At 43.1% G+C, this 23929-nt stretch overlaps 1 protein-coding gene across 1 annotated transcript in view; it reads right to left on the reverse strand.

Annotated features, from left to right (window-relative positions):
* The window catches only part of sv2a (synaptic vesicle glycoprotein 2A), a 40539-nt gene that overhangs the window by 14760 nt on the left and 1850 nt on the right, over positions 1 to 23929 (reverse strand). The window contains exons 2-6 of the mRNA XM_058054067.1: positions 23516 to 23906; positions 9906 to 10691; positions 1061 to 1241; positions 822 to 973; positions 617 to 750 (exon numbers count right to left, since the gene is read on the reverse strand). Coding sequence (XP_057910050.1) covers positions 617 to 750; positions 822 to 973; positions 1061 to 1241; positions 9906 to 10518 — 1080 coding nt within the window. The 5' untranslated portion in view covers positions 10519 to 10691; positions 23516 to 23906. The remainder of the gene's footprint in view (positions 1 to 616; positions 751 to 821; positions 974 to 1060; positions 1242 to 9905; positions 10692 to 23515; positions 23907 to 23929) is intronic.

A 23929-nucleotide genomic window follows, 5' to 3' on the forward strand; every position in this document is an offset into this window, starting at 1 on the left:
ATCACCTTAAGAACCTTACCCAAAAAAAGTATTTTAAATCTTCAATTATTACAGAACTCTTACACCAGTTTTAAGTCACTACATTGGCTCCAAGTCCGCTTCAGGGTGGATTTTAAGATTCTCTTACTGGTTTTTAAATGTCTTAACGACCTTAATGGCACCTTCTTATTTATCTGATCTGCTTTTACCATATCAACCCCTTGCTGGGACCCTGCGGTTCTCCGGTCCTCCGGCACTGGCCTTTTAACAATACCAAAACCCAGAACCAAAACCCACGGTGAGGCGTTTAGCCACTATGGCCCCCACCTGTGGAACAGCCTGCCGGAGAGCCTCAGGACTGTGGAGACTGTTGATATTTTTTAAAAAAGATTAAAGACACCTTTTTAATCAGGATTTTAACTCGTATTTTAAACGTTTTTATCTTTTTAGTCCTATTTTATGCTCTTTTAACTCCAGTATTTCCTCAGGGGGGGTCCTCCCCCCATCGACCCGGCCGGCTGGGGGTTCCTCCCTTTAATGTGAGGGTCCGCCCGTGTGTCGGAGTCGGGGGGCCCGGGTGCTGGTCCCCATGAACAAGGGCCACCAAAATGTTCACGATGTGCACAAAGCTGCTGACCTCCAGGTAGAAGCGGGGGCTCTCAGGCATGGTGCTTAGGGCCGAGATGGCCGCCACTGCGGGGAAGGCGCACACCAACACAAAGACGCGCCAGCTGTGGAACTGGTAGGCGGAACCCATCTGGAAACTCCACCCTGCAGAAAAAAACATCAACATCAGAACATAAATATTTAAAAAAAAGGTCAAAGAAAGAGGTGTCCCTCACCATAATGAGGGATGATGGCCCAGGCCATGGCCGAGGCGTAGATGCCACCAATCATCCAGAACATGCAGAGCCAGCTGAGATGTTCTCCTCGCTTCTCCTGAGCCAGGAACTCCGAATAGTAGGAGAACACTATAGGGATGGAGCCACCAATGCTGGAATGAAAAAAGAACACAATCTCACTATTACTTGCAGTTCCCCTCACAGCCAGCAGGAGGCATCAGTGACACCAAAGTTCTCACCCAACACCAGAGGCCAGGCGGCAGAAAAGGAAGGAGCTGTAACCCTGGACGAAGGACGAGAAGAAGGCGAAGACGCTGTTGATGGAGAGAGATATGAGCAGCGTCTGCCGCCGGCCGATGCGGTCTGCCAGGCCGCCCCACACGAAGGCCCCCACCATCATTCCCAGGTATACGATCAGACCTGAGGACATTAGACAAGGAAGCAAAATGTGGTTTCCAGGAGGAAATATCCAAGGATGTGACAGTGGTGCAGTGGTAGAAAGGAGGCGGAGCAAGTTTGTGGCTAGCATGGAGGCTAAACTCTTTAAATTCTCAAGTTTTACACCTACAAGAAATAGTGGTCAGCCATATTTTTGTTGATATTAGAACAGTTATTTTGGAGGTCCAAGCATGCATGGACCACCTGATATTTTGCAAATGTAGATATCCTAAGACAGGGGTCTCAAACTCAATTTACTTGGGGGCCACTGGAGCTAGGGTCTGGGTTTTCAAAAAAAACAAACAAAAAAAACGCATTTATTAAAATAAAAAAAAATTTTTTAAACTTCGCTTTGGTTCCAATTTTCTACAAGAAAAGCTCTGATAAAACATTCCACTGTTCTCAAATATCTTACTTTTTATTTTTCTTCACAAAATAAGATGAAAAACAAATAAACAAATCAAGAATAAAGAAAATCAATCAATCAGTAATAAATAAAAATAATAATAATAATAAAAAGTTAAGAAAGCACATATAGTTGGTGGGTAGACAAATGATTTTTTTCATATTAAAATGAACAAAGCATTATTAGAGCCCTGTAGACATGACAAAACACGACTATAGTCACATTTATACTCTACTCTATACTAACATATTGCGCAACTGCAGGGTCTTTAGCCACATGCTAACTCGCAAACTAGAGAGCTAGCGACCTAAACGGTAGCCTTCAAGTTATTTCCTTTCAACTTAAATAGCCAAAAACTTACCACTTCCACACGGATAGGGAGGATAACTATTAACAGTTATTTAACCTTTAACATGAACATGAATCAAACGTAATCATTTTTTCTGGGTACATGATACCATACAGCATCCATATCAAACTTAAACATTAAACTTTCATATCAAGGCGGGGGCCTCAAACTAGTGTCCTGTGGGCCACATTTGTAAAACTGCGGAGTTTGCATGTTCTCCCCGTGCATGCGTGGGTTTTCTCCGGGTACTCCGGTTTCCTCCCACATTCCAAAAACATGCTAGGTTAATTAGCCACTCCAAATTGTCCATAGGTATGAATGTGAGTGTGAATGGTTGTTTGTCTATATGTGCCCTGGGATTGGCTGGCCACCAGTCCAGGGTGTACCCCGCCTCTCGCCCCAAGACAGCTGGGATAGGCTCCAGCACCCCTGCGACCCTCGTGAGAATAAGCGGTAGAAAATGAATGAATGAATGATTCGGTTGAACTGGTTTCATAATTATACCTTTTGAGTGTTAAGTTGGTGTGTGATGATTTTAGTGTTCTTTGTAAGAACACTAACACATTCCAAAAACATGCTAGGTTAATTGACTCCAAATTGTCCATAGGTATGAATGTGAGTGTGAATGGTTGTTTGTCTATATGTGCCCTGTGATTGGCTGGCCACCAGTCCAGGGTGTACCCCGCCTCTCGCCCTAAGACAGCTGGGATAGACTCCAGCACGCCCTTGACCGTCGTGAGAATAAGCGGTAGAAAATGAATGAATGAATGAATGATTCGGTTGAACTGGTTTCATAATTATACCTTTTGAGTGTTAAGTTGGTGTGTGATGATTTTAGTGTTCTTTGTAAGAACACTAACACATTCCAAAAACATGCTAGGTTAATTGACTCCAAATTGTCCATAGGTATGAATGTGAGTGTGAATGGTTGTTTGTCTATATGTGCCCTGTGATTGGCTGGCCACCAGTCCAGGGTGTACCCCGCCTCTCGCCCTAAGACAGCTGGGATAGACTCCAGCACGCCCTTGACCGTCGTGAGAATAAGCGGTAGAAAATGAATGAATGAATGAATGATTCGGTTGAACTGGTTTCATAATTATACCTTTTGGATGTTAAGTTGGTGTGTGATGATTTTAGTGTTCTTTGTAAGAACACTAACACATTCCAAAAACATGCTAGGTTAATTGACTCCAAATTGTCCATATGTATGAATGTGAGTGTGAATGGTTTGTTTTTTGTATATGTGCCCTGTGATTGGCTGGCCACCAGTCCAGGGTGTACCCCGCCTCTCGCCCTAAGACAGCTGGGATAGACTCCAGCACGCCCTTGACCGTCGTGAAAATAAGCGGTAGAAAATGAATGAATGAATGATTCGGTTGAACTGGTTTCATAATTATACCTTTTGAGTGTTAAGTTGGTGTGTGATGATTTTAGTGTTCTTTGTAAGAACACTAACACATTCCAAAAACATGCTAGGTTAATTGACTCCAAATTGTCCATAGGTATGAATGTGAGTGTGAATGGTTGTTTGTCTATATGTGCCCTGTGATTGGCTGGCCACCAGTCCAGGGTGTATCCCGCCTCTCGCCCTAAGACAGCTGGGATAGACTCCAGCACGCCCTTGACCGTCGTGAGAATAAGCGGTAGAAAATGAATGAATGAATGAATGATTTGGTTGAGCTGGTTTCATAATTATACCTTTGAGTGTTAAGTTGGTGTGTGATGAGTTTAGTGTTCTTTGTAAGAACACTAACAATTTTCCGCAATGTAATTTTCAAAAAATTCAATTCTTATTTTGTGTTTGTTTCTCATATTATTAAGACTACTTCCCAGAAATACACTTATCCCAGTCGGGTCTGGAACTGGATAACTATATGTCAAAAGTGGATACATTGGAGACACACACTGTCGGAAACAAGCACAAGCTATTAGCATTAAAGCTACATAAACAAAACGCTGTGTTCTTACGAGGGAATACTAAATTCCAGCATCCACGCTATCTTTTGGACGATACACTAGCGTAGGATATATGACTCATTTAAGATTGAGGAAATCAAGTTAAAGGAGGCTAATGGCCGCCAACGCCAAGACTAAAGTCAGGAGTCAGGAAGTGGACATCGGAAGTGTCACACGATGGCGTGACGAGTGACTAATAGAAACAAACAGCTCTCTTTTGTCATTTAGCAAGGCTCACATTCTGCCTCCCTCATCCTAGCTGCCATCTATCATCTCACCGTCTGTGGCCATGCCATGTGAGAGAGCGATCTCACACACACACACACACACACACACACACACACACACGCACACACACACACGCCGGCTGGCCTCATTGACATCCTGTCAACAACCTTCTCGCTAACTGAGCAGCAGCCTGCGTCGCCGTGAGCTAATAAAGAGAAAAAAGCGTCCCGTGTTGAAATTCTTCTGCGACATCTCAACTGACCATTTTTTTGGCTGTTGAAAAGCTGAAAATCAGGGTACGTTTCCATGACAACAAACACAACACAATATCGTTTTGATTAGAAACGGCCTCTTGCATCACCGGGAGTGTTGAGCATCCTAAAGCATCAGTGCCAAGATGATGACTTTCACGCTCCTCACGGACGGATAGCAATAAATGCTCTCTTCTGTGACGGCGGCCATGCTTATTAGCATACTAGCATGTGTTTGTGTTTCGTAGGAGGTGTGTGGGATGCATGTGGCAGAGAGAGAACGACGCAGCGAGACGACGCATTGCAGCAACGTGACGACAGACAGACGAGCACAGTGACCAGCTGCAGACTGGTGAGTGATGAAGGGTGATGGGTGGGGGTGGGGGTGGGGGGGTGGAGGACCCATCACCCTTTCAGCAACCCCCTCTCCTATATTGCTTGCTACGTTCATCTGGAGTAGCGTCTTTCTCACACCAGGCACGTTTACATGGACCCAAATATTCCAATTCCATTCGGGTTATTTTCTCAAACGGAAAGAATCTAACCTTTGTATACACGTCATTCCCAAAGATATAATCGGATTCACAGGGGTGGAATATTCCTTTCCCCAATCCGATTGAGGTATCTTGTACCCGCTCAATCGGAAAGTTGTCAGACTGCGTTCTTTCAGTGCATGCTGTGTTTTAAAAATGGCGGCGAGCAGTCATCACTGCACTACAGCGGAAAGTTCGTTTTTGATACAAACTTTAAAAGAACTCAACGTTCAAGTTGCTGCTTTAAAAAAAGCGTAGCAACAATTGTTCAACTTGTACATCAATGATATCTCCAAAGTAACCAAAGACTTAAAGCTGGTATTATTTGCGGATCATACCACTGTTTTTGTTCTGAAGGGAGTACAAATGAAATCATTAGAAAGGTCAGAGAAGAAATGGTCCCACTAAAAAGATGCTTTGATGATAATAGATTGTCCTTGAACCTAAATAAAACTAAAATCATGCTGTTTGCTAACAGCAGAAAGTACCAGCAAATACAAATAGACGGTGTAGACATTGAAAGGGTGAACAAAAATACATTTCTGGGGATCATAATAGATGAAAATATGAGCTGGAAACCTCATATTACAAATATACAACATAAGGTGGACAGAAATATTTCAAAATGTGTTCTCAATCAGAAATCACTCCACACTCTTTATTGCTCTCTGGTTCTACCATATCTTACTTATTGTGTGGAAATATGGGATCATAACTATAAAAGCAATCTTCACTCACTAAATGTACTGCAAAAAAAGGCCAGTAAGGATAATTCATAATGCCGCCTACAGAGAACATACTAACTCCTTATTTGTAAAATGACAAATACTTCAACTTGCTGATATAGTTCATCTTCAAACATCTAAAATAATGCATAAGGCTAAAAATAAGCAATTAGCTAAAAATGTCATCCAATACTTCTCTACAAGAGAGGAGAAATATGATCTCAGGGAAGAAGTACATTTGAAACACTTCTATGCTAGGACTACGTTATGCTAGCCATAGCATTTCAGTATGTGGAATCAAACTATGGAATGGATTGAGTAAGGAAATCAAACAATGCACAATGATGAAAAATTTAAATAAAATTGAAGTTAAAATTAAAATTATAAAATTACAAATAAAATAATTCATTCATTCATTCATTTTCTACCGCTTTTCCTTATGAGGGTCGCGGGGGTGCTGGAGCCTATCCCAGCTGTCTTTTTGGGCGAGAGGCGGGGTACACCCTGGACTGGTGGCCAGCCAATCACAGGGCACATATAGACAAACAACCATTCACACTCACATTCATACCTATGGACAATTTGGAGTGGCTAATTAACCTAGCATGTTTTTGGAATGTGGGAGGAAACCGGAGTACCCGGAGAAAACCCACGCATGCACGGGGAGAACATGCAAACTCCACACAGAGATGGCCGAGGGCGGAATTGAACCCTGGTGTCCTAGCTGTGAGGCCTGAAGGCTAACCACTCGACCGCCGTGCAGCCTAGCATAAATCTTTGTTTTTCTAAACTTAACAAGCCACAAACTTACCACTTCCACACTGCATGCTAACCACTCGACCGCCGTGCCACCTGTCTAATTATTATATTAATACAAATTAATTAATACATTTTACAGATAAAACAATGATGTCAAAAATGTTACTTTTGTAATTAAAAAAATATATGAAAATAAAATATATTTTACAAATAAAATAATTCATTCATTCATTCATTTTCTACCGCTTTTCCTCACGAGGGTCGCGGGGGGTGCTGGAGCCTATCCCAGCTGTCTGTTTGGGCAAGAGGCGGGGTACACCCTGGACTGGTGGCCAGCCAATCACAGGGCACATATAGACAAACAACCATTCACACTCACATTCATACCTATGGACAATTTGGAGTGGCTAATTAACCTAGCATGTTTTTGGAATGTGGGAGGAAACCGGAGTACCCGGAGAAAACCCACGCATGCACGGAGACTCCACACAGAGAATGCCGAGGGTGGAATTGAACTCTGGTTTCCTAGCTGTGTGGCGTGCGCGCTAACCACTCGACTGCTGTGCACCCCATTATAAATCTTTCCGCAACCTAAACTTATTTGTTGTTTTGTTTGTTTCTCATAATACTACAATTTAAAAAAATATGTCCTTTTCTGGGCGGCACGGTGGTCTAGTGTTTAGTGCGCAGACCTCACAGCTAGGAGACCAGGGTTCAATTCCACCCTCGGGCATCTCTGTGTGGAGTTTGCATGTTCTCCCCGTGCATGCGTGGGTTTTCTCCGGGTACTCCGGTTTCCTCCCACATTCCAAAAACATGCTAGGTTAATTAGCCACTCCAAATTGTCCATAGGTATGAATGTGAGTGTGAATGGTTGTTTGTCTATATGTGCCCTGTGATTGGCTGGCGACCGGTCCAGGGTGTACCCCGCCTCTCGCCCGAAGACAGCTGGTATAGGCTCCAGCACCCCCCGCGACCCTTGTGAGGAAAAAGCGGTAGAAAATGAATGAATGAATGAATGATTGTCCTTTTCTTTAGTTTTTCAGGGATTTTGTTGTAAAAGCATATTTAACAATAAATCAACACTCATTCATTTGAGGCAACACAAATAGTCAAGAAATCAGTGATGACAGGAGCAGGGTGATGAAGGCATGGATGTGGACGAGGAGGAAGTGGGGGGAGGGGAGAGAGAGAGAATACGGGGAAGGACTATGGCGCGTCTGTGACAACGCTCCCAAAAGGCTGCAGGGTGTGTGTGTGTGTGTGTGTGCACGTGTGTGTTTGTAAAAGATGCGTGTCCCACTGCAGGGTTGTGCGTAGTGCACACAAGGGGGGGGAGGGAGCGTCTATAAATAGGAAAAAGAGTTTCCCCTCCTCTTTGCAAGAGAGCACTCTCCCTGTGCGAGGATCTTTGATGCTGGAGGTCGGTCGGCCATCACGGTCGGCCATCACGACCATGCTGAGCGTCGACAAGGACGACTCAAAGAGCACTTCAAGCCTCGCTGGCGAGAACACATTTTGATCTTTATTTTCTTCCATGATTACGCCTGTCAATCACAAGGATGTGTTGATTCACATGAGTACAGAATCACAAATTATTATGTCAAATTATTATAAATATATAGGGCGGCACGGTGGTCGAGTGGTTAGTACGCAGACCTCACAGCTAGGACACCAGGGTTCAATTCCACCCTCGGCCATCTCTGTGTGGAGTTTGCATGTTCTCCGCGTGCATGCGTGGGTTCGTCTCGCATCCAGTGTGGAAGTGGTAAATTTGTGGCTTGTTAAGTTTAGAAAAACTATGATTTACGCTGGGCTGCACGGTGGGCGAGTGGTTAGCGCGCAGACCTCACAGCTAGGAGACCAGGGTTCAATTCCACCCTCGGCCATCTCTGTGTGGAGTTAGCATGTTCTCCCCGTGCATGCGTGGGTTCTTCTCGCATCCAGTGTGGAAGTGGTAAGTTTGTGGCTTGTTAAGTTTAGAAAAACAAAGATTTATGCGGGGCTGCACGGTGGTCGAGTGGTTAGCATTCAGGCCTCACAGCTAGGAGACGAGGGTTCAATTCCACCCTCGGCCATCTCTGTGTGGAGTTTGCATGTTCTCCGCGTGCATGCGTGGGTTCGTCTCGCATCCAGTGTGGAAGTGGTAAATTCGTGGCTTGTTAAGTTTAGAAAAACTAAGATTTACGCTGGGCTGCACGGTGGACGAGTGGTTAGCATTCGGGCCTCACAGCTAGGAGACGAGGGTTCAATTCCACCCTTGGCCATCTCTGTGTGGAGTTTGCATGTTCTCCCCGTGCATGCGTGGGTTTTCTCCGGGTACTCCGGTTTCCTCCCACATTCCAAAAACATGCTAGGTTAATTAGCCACTCCAAATTGTCCATAGGTATGAATGTGAGTGTGAATGGTTGTTTGTCTATATGTGCCCTGTGATTGGCTGGCCACCAGTCTAGGGTGTACCCCGCCTCTCGCCCAAAAAGACAGCTGGGATAGGCTCCAGCACCCCCGCGACCCTCGTGAGGAAAAAGTGGTAGATTATATTATTATATTAATAATAATATAATATTAATAATATTATATAATATAATATTATTATATTAATTGTGTATTAATTAGATTATTATATTAATATTATATAATATTACTATTATATAGTGTCATTTTTATATAATTATGAATATATAAATTAAAAAATAAATAATGCCAGCCATGATGAAACAGGAAGTAACCCACTACTTAATGGAAACAACATATAAATAAATAAATAAGCAATTTTAAACATTTTTTCCCCATTCTTTAATAAATATACTTGTATACAATGCTGTATATTACCTTATTTTGTCTGACTGTGTTCCAGCCGCCTCTCCTTGTCCTTTCTCAGCTGTGTGGGGCAGGATTTTAGTGACTATTATTCATTAATCTTCTACCGCTTATCCTCACGAGGGGGTGCTGGAGCCTATCCCAGCCGTCTTCAGGTGAGAGGCGGGGTACACCCTGGACTGGTGGCCAGCCAATCACAGGGCACATATAGACAAACAACCATTCACACTCACATTCATACCTATGGACAATTTGGAGTGCCAGTGACTATTATATGTTTGTTTATTTTTTTTCATTGTACTTATTGCATTTGAAGAATTCCGCCCGGCAACAAGTATGTGTCTGGAGAAGCTCCAGCTATTTAGTCTTAGCCCTCGTGACAAAGCGAGGGTGGATGGAGAGGACCCTCAGAATGATGTGACAAGGCGACTGAAGGAGGCTCGCGCTCGTGTATGAGTCAGCCATGTTGTGTAAGCACGTCACAAGGAGGAGGAGGAGATCATGACACAAAAACAACCGTAGAGGAGGAAGAGGAGTGGATGTTATTGGATGCAGGTGTACCTAATATAGTGGCGTGTGCAGGGAACGCAGAAGGAAAGGTAATCCGTGTAAATCTTACCCAGCATGCCCTTGTTGGGCTCCGACAGACACATGTCCTTCTCGGCGCTGGGCAACACAAAGCCGACCACGAAGATCTCCACGCCGTCAGCCATGAGCGCCAGCCCCAAGACGAAGTAGAGCGTCCACTGGAACTTCCCGTGTCCGCACTCCTGCAGGATGGTCTCGTACTGCTGAGCCAGCTCCTCCTGGTCCTTCCGCCGTTCGCCCTCGTACGCCGACAGGTCCCGGAACTGCTGCGCCTGCGCCGCCGTCACCCCGTCCATACCGCCGGCTTTACCCGAGGAGTCTCCCCGCGGGATGCCCTGGTACTCGCCCTCGTAGATCTCGTCGTCCTCGTCGTGACCCTCGGTGGAGTCACTGTGGCCTTCGTCGTCGTTGGCACGGCTGTCGTTGCGGTAGTACCCGCCGTCGTTGCTTGGCACGCCGGCATAGTCGTCGTCGTCGTCCTCCTCCTCAAAGCGCTTGTAGGAACGCCGGGTGTACTCGTCGGCCATTTTGTCCACGCCGCGCCCCACCTTCTTGCCCACCTGCTTCTTGGCCACCTTGGCGATGTCCTTGGCGCCGCGGATGAAGTCTGATCGGTTGTCCCGGTAGCGTCCGTCGTCGTCCATCTCGGATGCGGAGGAGGTGCCGGTTGGGTTTTGCTGTTCAGAGATATCAGGAGCAGCCCGAGTGCATGAGTGTTTGACGCGGCCGCCTGGAGGATGCTGGAATCAGCACCACGGAGAGCTCCTGACACGCTGCGACCTGAAGGCTGATGCTCGACCGGCCCCAACACCAAAACCTGAACAAACACAAAACAGGCTGCATTGACAAGTCATAAGTCAAGTCTTGAAACATTCATTTTGTATTCATGCTGGAGCCTATCCCAGCCGTGACCAGCCCCAACACCAAAACCTGAACAAACACAAAACAGGCTGCATTGACAAGTCATAAGTCAAGTCTTGAAACATTCATTTTGTATTCATGCTGGAGCCTATCCCAGCCGTGACCAGCCCCAACACCAAAACCTGAACAAACAAAAAAACAGGCTGCATTGACAAGTCATAAGTCAAGTCTTGAAACATTCATTTTGTATTCATGCTGGAGCCTATCCCAGCCGTGACCAGCCCCAACACCAAAACCTGAACAAACAAAAAAACAGGCTGCATTGACAAGTCATAAGTCAAGTCTTTAAACGTTCATTTTATGTTCATGCTGGAGCCTATCCCAGCCGCGACCAGCCCCAACACCAAAACCTGAACAAACACAAAACAGGCTGCATTGACAAGTCATAAGTCAAGTCTTGAAACGTTCATTTTGTATTCATGCTGGAGCCTATCCCAGCTGTGACCAGCCCCAACACCAAAACCTGAACAAACACAAAACAGGCTGCATTGACAAGTCATAAGTCAAGTCTTTACACATTCATTTTGTAGTCACGCTGGAGCCTATCCCAGCTGCGACCAGCCCCAACGCCAAAACCTGAACAAACACAAAACAGGCTGCATTGACAAGTCATAAGTCAAGTCTTGAAACATTCATTTTGTAGTGATGTTGGAGCCTATCCCAGCTGCGACCAGCCCCAACACCAAAAACTGAACAAACACAAAACAGGCTGCATTGACAATAAGTCAAGTCTTTAACTATTCATTTTGTGTTCATGCTGGAGCCTATCCCAGCTGCGACCAGCCCCAACACCAAAACCTGAACACAAAACAGGCTGCATTGACAAGTCATAAGTCAAGTCTTTAAACGTTCATTTTGTGTTCATGCTGGAGCCTATCCCAGCTGCCACCAGCCCCAACACCAAAACCTGAACAAACACAAAACAGGCTGCATTGAAAAAAAATAAGTCAGGTCTTGAAACATTCATTTTGTATTCATGCTGGAGCCTATCCCAGCCGCGACCAGCCCCAACACCAAAACCTGAACAAACAAAAAAACAGGCTGCATTGACAAGTCATAAGTCAAGTCTTTAAACGTTCATTTTGTGTTCATGCTGGAGCCTATCCCAGCTGTCTTTGGGCAGATACTGTACACCCTGGACTGGTCGCCAGCCAATCGCAGGGCACATATAGACAAATAAACAACAAATAAAATAAAAATACATCATCGTAATTATACAAAATAATGTCAAATATTGACAAATAGTTCCGCTGTACTGTAGCGTTTTTGTGTCCTTGTTAAAACATACTGTTGAAGTCCTCCTCCTTCAGATTCATTTACTGTATTCTGTAATGTTTTGTTGACATTGAGGGTTTTCTCAGGGAGAAACTTGCAAACATACAAAGCCTTCAGCTAAGCTAGCGATAACACTTTCATAAAAAATGGCTTATTGACTGTACAGTTATTTAAATGGCCACAGTTTGACCCCGGAACAGATTATTCTCCTTATATGATTTGCTATGGGAAAGTCTTCTGGGGGCGGCACGGCGGTGGAGTGTGAATGGTTGTTTGTCTATATGTGCCCTGTGATTGGCTGGCCACCAGTTCGGGGTGTATCCCGCCTCTCGCCTGAAGTCGGCTGGGATAGGCTCCAGCACCTCCGCGATCCTTGTGAGAAAATGAATGAATGAATGAAGTGTTCTGGACGCCTCCACTGTGATGGTGACTGTAGCCACTGGAGCGGAGGACGCTAAACACATTACGCTAACGTGACGAGAAGCAACGTGAGCTGATAAAACATCCGCAACAGACCAGGCGGAGGAAGGCTCGCCACAGATGAAAGACCTTTTAATTACGTAATCCCGTTTCCTCCCCCGCTGAGGAAACGATGCTGGAGGGGAGCACCCGTGTGGCAGACGGGAGGCCTTGTTGAAAAGCAAAAGAGGTTCTGATGTTGAAGCGATATAAGGTAGCATTGAGGATCAATAGGCCTGAAGGATACCTGAAAACCACAACCTTTTTGAAGCCTCAAGAGCGCGGTTCTTTGGCGGGATATAAGATAAGATAAGATAAGATATGCCTTTATTCGTCCCTCAGTGGGGAAATTTGCACAGAATCAGTTAAGCAGTACAAATTACACAATATAAAAATATAAACAATACAGTGCATCCGGAAAGTATTCACAGTGCTTCACTTTTTCTACATTTTGTCATGTTACAGCCTCATTCCAAACTGTATTAAATTAATCTCTTACCTCAAAATTCTACACAAAATACTCCATTATGACAATGGGAAAAAGTTTTTTTTGACATGTTTTGAATTTATTAAAAATAGAAAACAAAACAAAAAAAAAAATCACATTTCCATAAGTATTCACAGCCTTTGCTTAATACTTTGTTGATCCACCTTTGGCAGCAATTCCAGCCTCAAGTCTTTTTGAATATGATCCCACAAGTTTAGCACACCTATCTTTAGGCAGTTTAGCCCATTCTTCTTTGCAATAAGTCTCAAGCTCCATCAGGTTGGATGGGAGACGTCTGTGCACAGCCATTTTCACATCTCTCCAGAGATGTTCCATCGGATTCAAGTCTGGACTCTGGCTGGGCCACTCCAGGACATTCACGGAGTGGTTCTGAAGCCAATCTTTTGAGATCTTGGCTGTGTGCTTCGGGTCGTTGTCCTGCTGAAAAATGAACCTTCGCCCCAGCCTGAGGTCAAGAGCGCTCTGGAGCAGGTTTTCATCCAGGATATCTCTATATATTGCTGCATTCATTTTTCCTTCTATCCTGACTAGTCTGCCAGTTCCTGCTGCTGAAGAACATCCCCACAGCATGATGCTGCCACCACCATGCTTCACTGTAGGGATGGTATTGGCCTGGTGATGAGCAGTGCCTGGTTTCCTCCAAACATGGCGCCTGGCATTCACACCAAAGAGTTCAATCTTTGTCTCATCAGACCAGAGAATTTGGTTTCTCATGGTCTGAGAGTCATTCAGGTGCTTTTTGGCAAATTCCAGACGGGCTGCCATGTTCCTTTTACTAAGGAGTGGCTTTCGTCTGGCCACTCTACCATACAGGCCTGATTGGTGGATTGCTGCAGAGATGGTTGTCCTTCTGGAAGGCTCTCCTCTCTCCACAGAGGAACGCTGGAGCTCTGACAGAGTGACCATCGGGGCCTTGGTCACCTCCCTGACTAAGGCCCTTCTTCCCCGATCGCTCAGTTTAGAAGGCCGACCAGCTCTAGGAAGAGTCCTGGTGGTTCCAAACGTCTTCCATTTACGAATAATGGAGGCCACTGTGCTCATTGGGACCTTCAAAGCAGCAGACATTTTTCTGTATCCTTCCCCAGATTTGTGCCTCAAGACAATCCTGTCTCGCAGGTCTACAGACAGTTCTTTTGACTTCATGCTTGGTGTTTGTGCTCTGACATGCACAGTCAACTGTGGGACCTTATATAGACAGGTGTGTGCCTTTCCAAATCATGTCCAATCAACTGAATTTACTGCAGGTGGACTCCAATTAAGCTGTAGAAAGATCTCAAGGATGATCAGTGGAAAAAAGATGCACCTGAGCTCAATTTTGAGCTTCATGGCAAAGGCTGTGAATACTTATGGAAATGTGATTTCTTAGTTTTCTATTTTTAATAAATTCAAAAAAAGTCAAAAAAAAACTTTTTCACATTGTCATAATGGAGTATTTTGTGTAGAATTTTGAGGTAAGAGATTAAATTAATACAATTTGGAATGAGGCTGTAACATGACAAAATGTGGGGAAAGTGAATACTTTCCGGATGCACTGTATAAACAACCCAAGCATTACAGTTTCCACCCAATTTGTGATACCTGAGACCCAATGACCAACAACATAGAACCAATGCACCAACTCCATCAACCAAGTCTGCTAAACTAGAAGCACAATTCCTGCTTTACACTCACACTGCACATCTACAACACACTTTTTTTCCAAAACACTACACACAATTCTTTGTGTTTTGGGCACAATTTTCATGAAGTAAACAAAAGAACACAATGCCACTCAAAAGAGTCAAATGAATATTCCTATTATTCACACTGACTCATCACATGGCTAAACACCTGGCACACATTTTTACAATTAGCAATCAGAGATTTAGCATAAAACGGCAACAGGTGAGTTGCTCTGTTTTGGAACAAACAATGCCAATAACATTACATTACATTACAATACATTGTTTTTCTGTGACAAAATATATATATATTTCTGTGTCATTTTTGTTTGTAACATTTTTGTTTGTAAAATTTTCTTTGTAATTTTGTGTTCTGAGTCAAAAAAATACGAAAAAACAAAAATCAATTCTAAAATATTTTGGTGGGCGGCACGGCGGTCTAGTGGTTAGCGCGCAGACCTCACAGCTAGGAGACCAGGGTTCAATTCCCACCCTCGGCCATCTCTGTGTGGAGTTTGCATGTTCTCCCCGTGCATGCGTGGGTTTTCTCCGGGTACTCCGGTTTCCTCCCACATTCCAAAAACATGCTAGGTTAATTAGCCACTCCAAATTGTCCATAGGTATGAATGTGAGTGTGAATGGTTGTTTGTCTATATGTGCCCTGTGATTGGCTGGCGACCAGTCCAGGGTGTACCCCGCCTCTAGCCTGAAGACAGCTGGGATAGGCTCCAGCACCCCCGCGACCCTCGTGAGGAAAAGCGGTAGAAAATGAATGAATGAATGAATGAAAGTATAAAGTTGACTATAGGGGTGTTATTTCATATCTAGAGAGCTCTAATAAAGGTAAACCAACTTATTTAGGTTGTAACTACAAAAATAGGGTATGAGTATCAGAGTCCAGGGTGTACCCCGCCTCTCACCCGAAGACAGCTGGGATAGGCTCCAGCACCCCTCGTGAGGAAAAAGCGCTAGAAAATGAATGAATGAAAGTATAAAGTTGACTATGGGGGTGTTATTTCATATCTAGAGAGCTCTAATAAAGGTAAAACAACTTATTTAGGTTGAAACTACAAAAATAGGGTATGAGTATCAGAGTCCAGGGTGGACCCCGCCTCTCGCCTGAAGACAGCTGGGATAGACTCCAGCACCCCCGCGACCCTCGTGAGGATAAGCGGTTGAAAATGAATGAATGAATGAATTCTTCGTTCATCTACTATATTGGGCGACACAAGTATAAAGTTGACTATAGGGGTGTTATTTCATATCTAGAGAGCTCTAATAAAGGTAAAACAACTTATTTAGGTTGTAACTACAAAAATAGGGTATGAGTATCAGAGTCCAGGGTGGACCCCGCCTCTCGCCCAAAGACAGCTGGGATAGGCTCCAGCACCCCCGCGACCCTCGTGAGGGAAAAGCGGTTGAAAATGAATGAATGTCTTAAATGACTTATTTATTCTTCGTTCATCTACTATATTGGACGACACAAGTATAAAGTTGACTATAGGGGTGTTATTTCATATCTAGAGAGCTCTAATAAAGGTAAAAACTTATTTAGGTTGTAACTACAAAAATAGGGTATGAGTATCAGAGTCCAGGGTGGACCCCGCCTCTCGCCCGAAGACAGCTGGGATAGGCTCCAGCACCCCTCGTGAGGAAAAAGCGGTAGAAAATGAATGAATGAATGAAAGTATAAAGTTGACTATAGGGGTGTTATTTCATATCTAGAGAGCTCTAATAAAGGTAAAACAACTTATTTAGGTTGTAACTACAAAAATAGGGTATGAGTATCAGAGTCCAGGGTGTACCCCGCCTCTCGCCTGAAGACAGCTGGGATAGACTCCAGCACCCCCGCGACCCTTGTGAGGAAAAGCGGTAGAAAATGAATGAATGTCTTAAATGACTTATTTATTCTTCGTTCATCTACTATATTGGACGACACAAGTATAAAGTTGACTATAGGGGTGTTATTTTATATCTAGAGAGCTCTAATAAAGGTAAAACAACGTATTTAGGTTGTAACTACAAAAATAGGGTATGAGTATCAGAGTCCAGGGTGGACCCCGCCTCTCGATGGAAGACAGCTGGGATAGGCTCCAGCACCCCCTCGTGAGGATAAGCGTTAGAATGAATGTTGACATGCAATCCACATTCTAATAATTCTCATTTAACAAGATGATTTCAATTACCTCCACCAAGGAAACAAGTTTATTTTTTATATTGTGTATTTTGTGCTGCTTAACTGATTAACTGATTAACTGATTAACTGGATGAGATTCAATTTAATTGGCACCTCGGCTATTTTCTGATGGAGATGTCACCGAAGCGTTATCAAGTTGATGAGAAAGTGCAGCACGGCTTGTCTGAACACACACACACATACACACACAGATATACACACACAGATATACACACACACACACACAAGCACCGGCTAATAGCTTCCAGGCGTTCCCACTGACATTTAGGAGCAACGTGAAGAACATCTGCTCCAAACCTGATCTTCCATGTGACCAACACGCTCAACCAGTGGAGTAAAACCAACACCAGCAACAACCAGTTTGTTGCATCATTTATGAGCGACGGTCCTCCCCGTTACCACGGCGATGGTGATGCTGCTGCGTCATTGATCCAACTCACAGTTCGCTGCCTGGTCTGACCTCATTAAGTCCGCTGCTGCTAATCGGCTAATAATGAGGCAACCGTGCTCGTGTACAAGGTGAACATAGACAACACTGGAGCTTTTTTGGAGGCTGTGGAAATGTGGGAAATCTTTCTGGAGCGCCGATAAGGAATCGGAATTTTAGCAAGATGAAATATCTTCAATTGTTTAAAATTAAAAAACGTAAAAAGTATTCCCACAAGATGAAACTTTCATGATCCATCATTAGATCATTAAGGGTGTCACCCAATGTGGGAGGAAACCGGAATACCTGAAGAGTACTCCCCGTTCATGCGTGGGTTTTCTCCGGGTACTCCGGTTTCCTCCCACATTCCAAAAACATGCTAGGTTAATTAGCCACTCCAAATTGTCCATAGGTATGAATGTGAGTGTGAATGGTTGTTTGTCTATATGTGCCCTGTGATTGGCTGGCCACCAGTCCAGGGTGTACCCCGCCTCTCGCCCAAATTCACTGGGATAGGCTCCAGCATACACGCAAACCTCATATTATCATTATTCATTCATTCATTTTCTACCGCTTTGTCCTCACGAGGGTCGTGGGGGGGCTGGAGCCTATCCCAGCTGTGTTCGGGCGAGAGGCAAAACCTAAACAAACACAAAGCAGGCTGCATTGACAAGTAATAAGTCAAGTCTTGAAACATTCATTTTGTATTCATGCTGGAGCCTATCCCAGCTGCGACCAGCCCCAACACCAAAACCTGAACAAACACAAAACAGGCTGCATTGACAAGTCATAAGTCAAGTCTTGAAACATTAATTTTGTAGTCATGCTGGAGCCTATCCCAGCTGCAACCAGCCCCAAAACTTGAACAAACACAAAACAGGTTGCATTGACAAGTAATAAGTCAAGTCTTTAAACATTCATTTTGTATTCATGCTGGAGCCTATCCCAGCTGTCTTTGGGCAGATACTGTACACCCTGGACTGGTGGCCAGCCAATCGCAGGACACATATAGACAAACAACCATTCACACTCACATTCATACCTATGGACAATTTGGAGTGGCTAATTAACCTAGCATTATTCCTGTAAATTTTTCTCTTAATATTGTGACTTTATTCTTGTAAAAATCACTGCTGATTTTTTTTTCTTGTTCAATGGTATTTTAAGAGCTTGCCACGGCCCCCAAATGGCCCCCGGGCAGCACTATGGACACCCCTGACCTAAAGAGATTCCCTGAATGCTTGGTGAAGAATTACTTAGACGAGTAAAATACTGGCAGAAATATTTCAATATTGAACAAAGCAAAATTTGTTGTCAATCAGAAATCACTCCACACTCTTTATTGTTCTCTGGTTCTACCATATCTTACTTATTGTGTGGAAATATGGGCTAATAACTATAAAAGCAATCTTCACTGGCTAAATGTACTGCAAAAAAGGCCAGTAAGGATAATTCATAATGCCGCCTACAGAGAACATACTAACTCCTTATTTCTAAAATCACAAATACTTCAACTTGCTGATATAGTTCATATCATATCACCTCCTACTTCGCTATGTGACAAAAAAAATAAAAATACAAATGAAAAAAATATTCAAAAAATTCAACAAAATTCAAATAAAATTGAAAAATATTTCAAAAAAATTCAAAAAAATATAAAAAAAATTAAAACTATATTAGGAAAGCAGGAAGTGAACAAATGTAACAGTTAGTGATTGTAAAAGTATGTGACAAAAAAATTAAAAATACAAATGAAAAAAAATATTCAAAAAATTCAAATAAAATTCAAAGATATTTCAAAAAAATTCAAAAAAATATAAAAAAAAAACTTAAAACTATATTAGGAAAGCAGGAAGTGTACAAATGTAACAGTTAGTGATTGTAAAAGTACCAGAAGGAGGGGTAGGATTTAATAAGCTTTGCTTCTTCCTACTCCTTTTGGACATGTGGAACTGGGAACTGATTATGGGATGCACTCAATTGGAATCTGATGCATGTTCAAATGAAATTAAACCATTACCATTACCATTACCATTACCATTACCATTACCATTACCATTACCATATGGAGACTAGAAATGTCTGATGAATATCGGCCCTTTATTGCATAAAAATGCAATATCGGTTGATATCAGTATCAGATTTCTTCCAGATCATGAAAACCAATGTTAAAAAAATGCTGTATCCAACATATGTGTGTACCTTCCAACACAGGAGATATGCAATATTACAGATATTGATATCAGGTGATATCAGAAATTGAGAGTTGGACAATATCGGCACATCGTTTTTGTTTTCTTATCCCCAATATTGAAGCTCAGCTACCTCAGATCATTTAAAAATGAACGGGGTTCTTGCTTTGCTATGGAATATTTGGGTGGATATGATCGCTTGTCAATCAAAACTGGTAGGGTGCTAACGCGGTAAACACAGATTGCTAATCTAAATCGTTGTTAATCAATAGGGGTCATCCATTATTCAAAACCAATAGTATTGTTGCAGGAAGTCCTGGGATTTTTTGTCGATCGTGTCTGTGTCCTTCCTCGATAAATACCCTTGCAGTATCGATTCGTCTTCATTGACGCATCTTTCCCAACAGATTTCTCCTGTTTCTTTTCCGTTTTCGATGGAAGGGAAGCGTCGATGTTGTTCTTCACACGCGATTGACACGCCTGTTGAACTCCCGAGGCGCACCAACGTCAATAAGGCAACATGGCATTTAGTGCAGATCTGAACAAAGGTACAGTTGGAGAGGTGAACCCTTGTAGGCGTTACGGTCCACTTGCATTGGGGACGAGTAAGGCAGTTCTAGAGCTAAAGATGTGTGTGTTAACATTCGCTGACTCGTGTTTGTTGCCACCACCTTGAGTGCATCCCATAATCAGTTCCCAGTTCCACATGTCCAAAAGGAGTAGGAAGAAGCAAAGCTTATTAAATCCTACCCCTCCATCTGGTAATTTTACAATCACTAACTCTTACATTTGTTCACTTCCTGCTTTCCATAATACAGTTTAAGGTTTTTTTTTTAATAATGCACCTCGTACCGAAGTAGGAGGTGATATGAGCATCCAATGGCATAATGGGTACCATAGTAAGTGTCAATATTACATTTGTTCACTTCCTGCTTTCCATAATACAGTTTAAGGTTTTGTTTTTTTTTTTTTTGTTTTTTTTTTAATTTTTTTAATTTTGTAATTTTTGGGTTTTTTTTTTTTGGCGCACAAAAGTACGATATTTTTACCACCTTCTAAATATGCTTTTTAACTTTATTAGAGCCCTCCTAGATGTGAAATAACACCCCTATAGTCACCTTTACACTCAAATTAACTAATAAAATAGACATAAGGCAGATAAGACAGGTTTAAGGTTTTTTTTTTGTTTTTTTTTAATAATGCACCTCGTACCGAAGTAGGAGGTGATATGAGCATCCAATGACATAATGTGTACCATAGTAAGTGTCAATATTACATTTGTTCACTTCCTGCTTTCCATAATACAGTTTAAGGTTTTGGGGTTTTTTTGTTGTTTTTTTAATTTTTTAAATTTTGTTATTTTTTGTCCCGTACCGAAGTACAAGGTGATATGACCATACAATGACATAATGGGTACCATAGTAAGTGTCAATATTACATTTGTTCACTTCCTGCTTTCCATAATACAGTTTAAGGTTTTGGGGTTTTTGTTTTTTATTTTGTAATTTTTTGTCCCGTACCGGAGTACTCGGTGATATGAGCATCCAATGACATAATGTGTACCATAGTAAGTGTCAATATTACATTTGTTCACTTCCTGCTTTCCATAATACAGTTTAAGGTTTTGGGTTTTTTTTGTTGTTTTTTTAATTTTTTACATTTTGTCATTTTTTGTCCCGTACCGAAGTACAAGGTGATATGACCATACAATGACATAATGGGTACCATAGTAAGTGTCAATATTACATTTGTTCACTTCCTGCTTTCCATAATACAGTTTAAGGTTTTGGGGTTTTTGTTTTTTATTTTGTAATTTTTTGTCCTGTACCGGAGTACTCGGTGATATGAGCATCCAATGACATAATGTGTACCATAGTAAGTGTCAATATTACATTTGTTCACTTCCTGCTTTCCATAATACAGTTTTAAGGTTTTGGGTTGTCAGCATCCATCAGAGACAGTGACGCCTGTGTACTTTCTCTCTGTGTCCATTTAGGCGAGTAGCGTACGGATTTTTAGCTGCCAGCTAGGAACATGTTTAGCTCATCGATGCTAACCACCATGACAGCGTACGTACGCGGCTCGGGCCTGCGACCGCACGAAACCCCTGCAGATGGAATGAGAACGACAACACCGAGAACATCCGTGAGCTGCTGTTAGCACGTGAAGACACCTGCGACACACATGCAGCTTGTGGCTAGCAAACCCGCACGAGCTAATTATCTCGCATCAGGACCGCCATGTTACATGTCCTTGTAATAAGGAAGTAGAATTGTTTTTCTTCAGCCAATCAGAGGAGGGCTTGCTGGTGTGTTTTGCATCAATGAGGTCACCAACACATGGTCGGATGTTCTCCTTCAGGAGGATTCATGCTTCCATTTATGACAGGAAGTCTGACAGGAAGTCCAGGTCCTGAATCAGCAAAACAACCCCAGACCATCACACTACCACCACCGTATTTTACTGTTGTTTTTGATGAAATGCGGCGACACCAGATGTCAGACCACAGAGTATTTTCCCAAAGGTCTTGGTTGACCAGCCTTAATGTTCTTTTGGTTCAGCTGTGGTTTTGGTGGACCTTAACTGATGTTGTTGTGGGGTCTTTTGCGACCTCTTGGATGAGTCGTTGGGGTCATTTTGGTTAGCCGGCCACTTCTAGGGAGCGTTCGCCACTGTTTCATTTTTTCACCATTTGTGGGTAATGTCTCTCGTTGTGGTTTGCTGGAGTCCCAAAGCTTTAGAAATGGCTTTATAACCTTTACCACACTGATAGAGCTCCATCGATCTCAGGTGTGGTATGTTTAAACGGGGGGGGGGGGGGGGGGGGGGGGGGGGGGGGTCACTTTTTCTCACAGGGCCATGTAGTTTTGGTTTTTGCTTCTCTTTTAATAATAAAAAAGTTTCATTTCAAAACGGCATTTTGTGTTGTCACTGACTCAAATTTTAATTTTGATGATGTGTGTGACAGACAGGGGCGTTAAAACACTTTTTCATCCCCCCCTTCCCACAGTAACATGACGGACAGACGACACAAACGTTAGCAACACATTAGCTAAGTGAGCTAAAGTGCTAACCTGACATTTTAACAGCAACATATGCTATGTTAGCATATTTGCTGTAGAAGAACAAAATAATCGAATGATCTGTAGCTAACGGATATCATGGCGAGGTGCGGGAATAATTTTAAGACGTGTAGCGAAGCCTTTTTTTTTTTTTTTTCCAAAGCAGTTATGGGGTTTACGGGGCACCTATGGGGGGTTTAGTTATGGAGTCGAGTATCAAGTCCATGAGGAAGATGATTTTTCCTTCCTGACATGAAAGCTTGAAAAGTGAACATTAAAATTATAATAATATGGATTAAGAAGCTGGGGGGGTGTTTTTTCAGGCACTACTCATCATAATTTGGAAACATTTGACAAATTTTTCGACTTCCATGATTTACCGCTGAAATAAAAAAAGACTTTGCCCAAAGAGCACACATCCAGTCCATGGAGGATAAAGAAGGTGATGCTGCTTGGATGCAAATGAGCAACAATGGCGGCCTCGGCGACAAAGTTGGCAAATGTCGACTCTCAAAAAAAAATAAAATATATTGCTTACATCCACAATATGTCACCTTTGATGAAATTATCATAAAAAAAACACAAATATAGCAAGTGAGAGCTTTTGCAAACCACAAGGTCATTTTGGCGCACGACGCAGCGCGGGACACCCCCACCCCCCCACCACCATTTTAACCCCCTCCTCCTTGATTACACGCGTAAAAACGTAATTTCAAAACAAACGCAATTTCTACTTATGATTCCATAATTCAAATTAAGGGCATCCGAGGCTTGGGGCATCATCCGCCGGGTGGGAATGCCACAGCACGACCGTGTAACCTTCATTCTTCTTGGAAAAACCCAACGCAGCCAATTACTTCCCTGCGGAGCCGTGCATTACGTCATGCATTACGTCACGCAAGGTCACAACGTGCATTTTTTATTCAACCTTTTTCTTACCTTTGAATTCTTCTTTGGAGCGCAGTCAGTCAATGTCAGCCTCTTCTCTCCGCTCTCAACCTCGCAGGACTGGAAGCGGCGGCGGCGTCCTGATGGCTGATGACGTAGCAAGGCTGTGCCCTGCCTCCTTCCTTCCTTCCTTCCTTTCTCAGTTCCTCCCTCCTACTACACAGCATCCTCCCTCTCTCCTTTATTATCATCATCCAGAGGACAGGAAAAGGATGAGTGAGGAGTGAATCAGTCATAAATGCAATAAAGTCTTTCTGTCATTGCGCATGCGTAGACGTCAGCCTGGTGCAGTGTCGTCTCTCTCTCTCTCTCTCTCTTTCTCTCTCTCTCTTTCTCTCTCTAATTGGTCACGTTGTTGGCAGGGACCTCTACAGGATGCACCCTTGTGGAATAAAGAAAAAAACA

This window comes from Doryrhamphus excisus, chromosome 17, assembly GCF_030265055.1.
Source record: "Doryrhamphus excisus isolate RoL2022-K1 chromosome 17, RoL_Dexc_1.0, whole genome shotgun sequence".
Lineage (NCBI taxonomy): Eukaryota > Metazoa > Chordata > Actinopteri > Syngnathiformes > Syngnathidae > Doryrhamphus > Doryrhamphus excisus.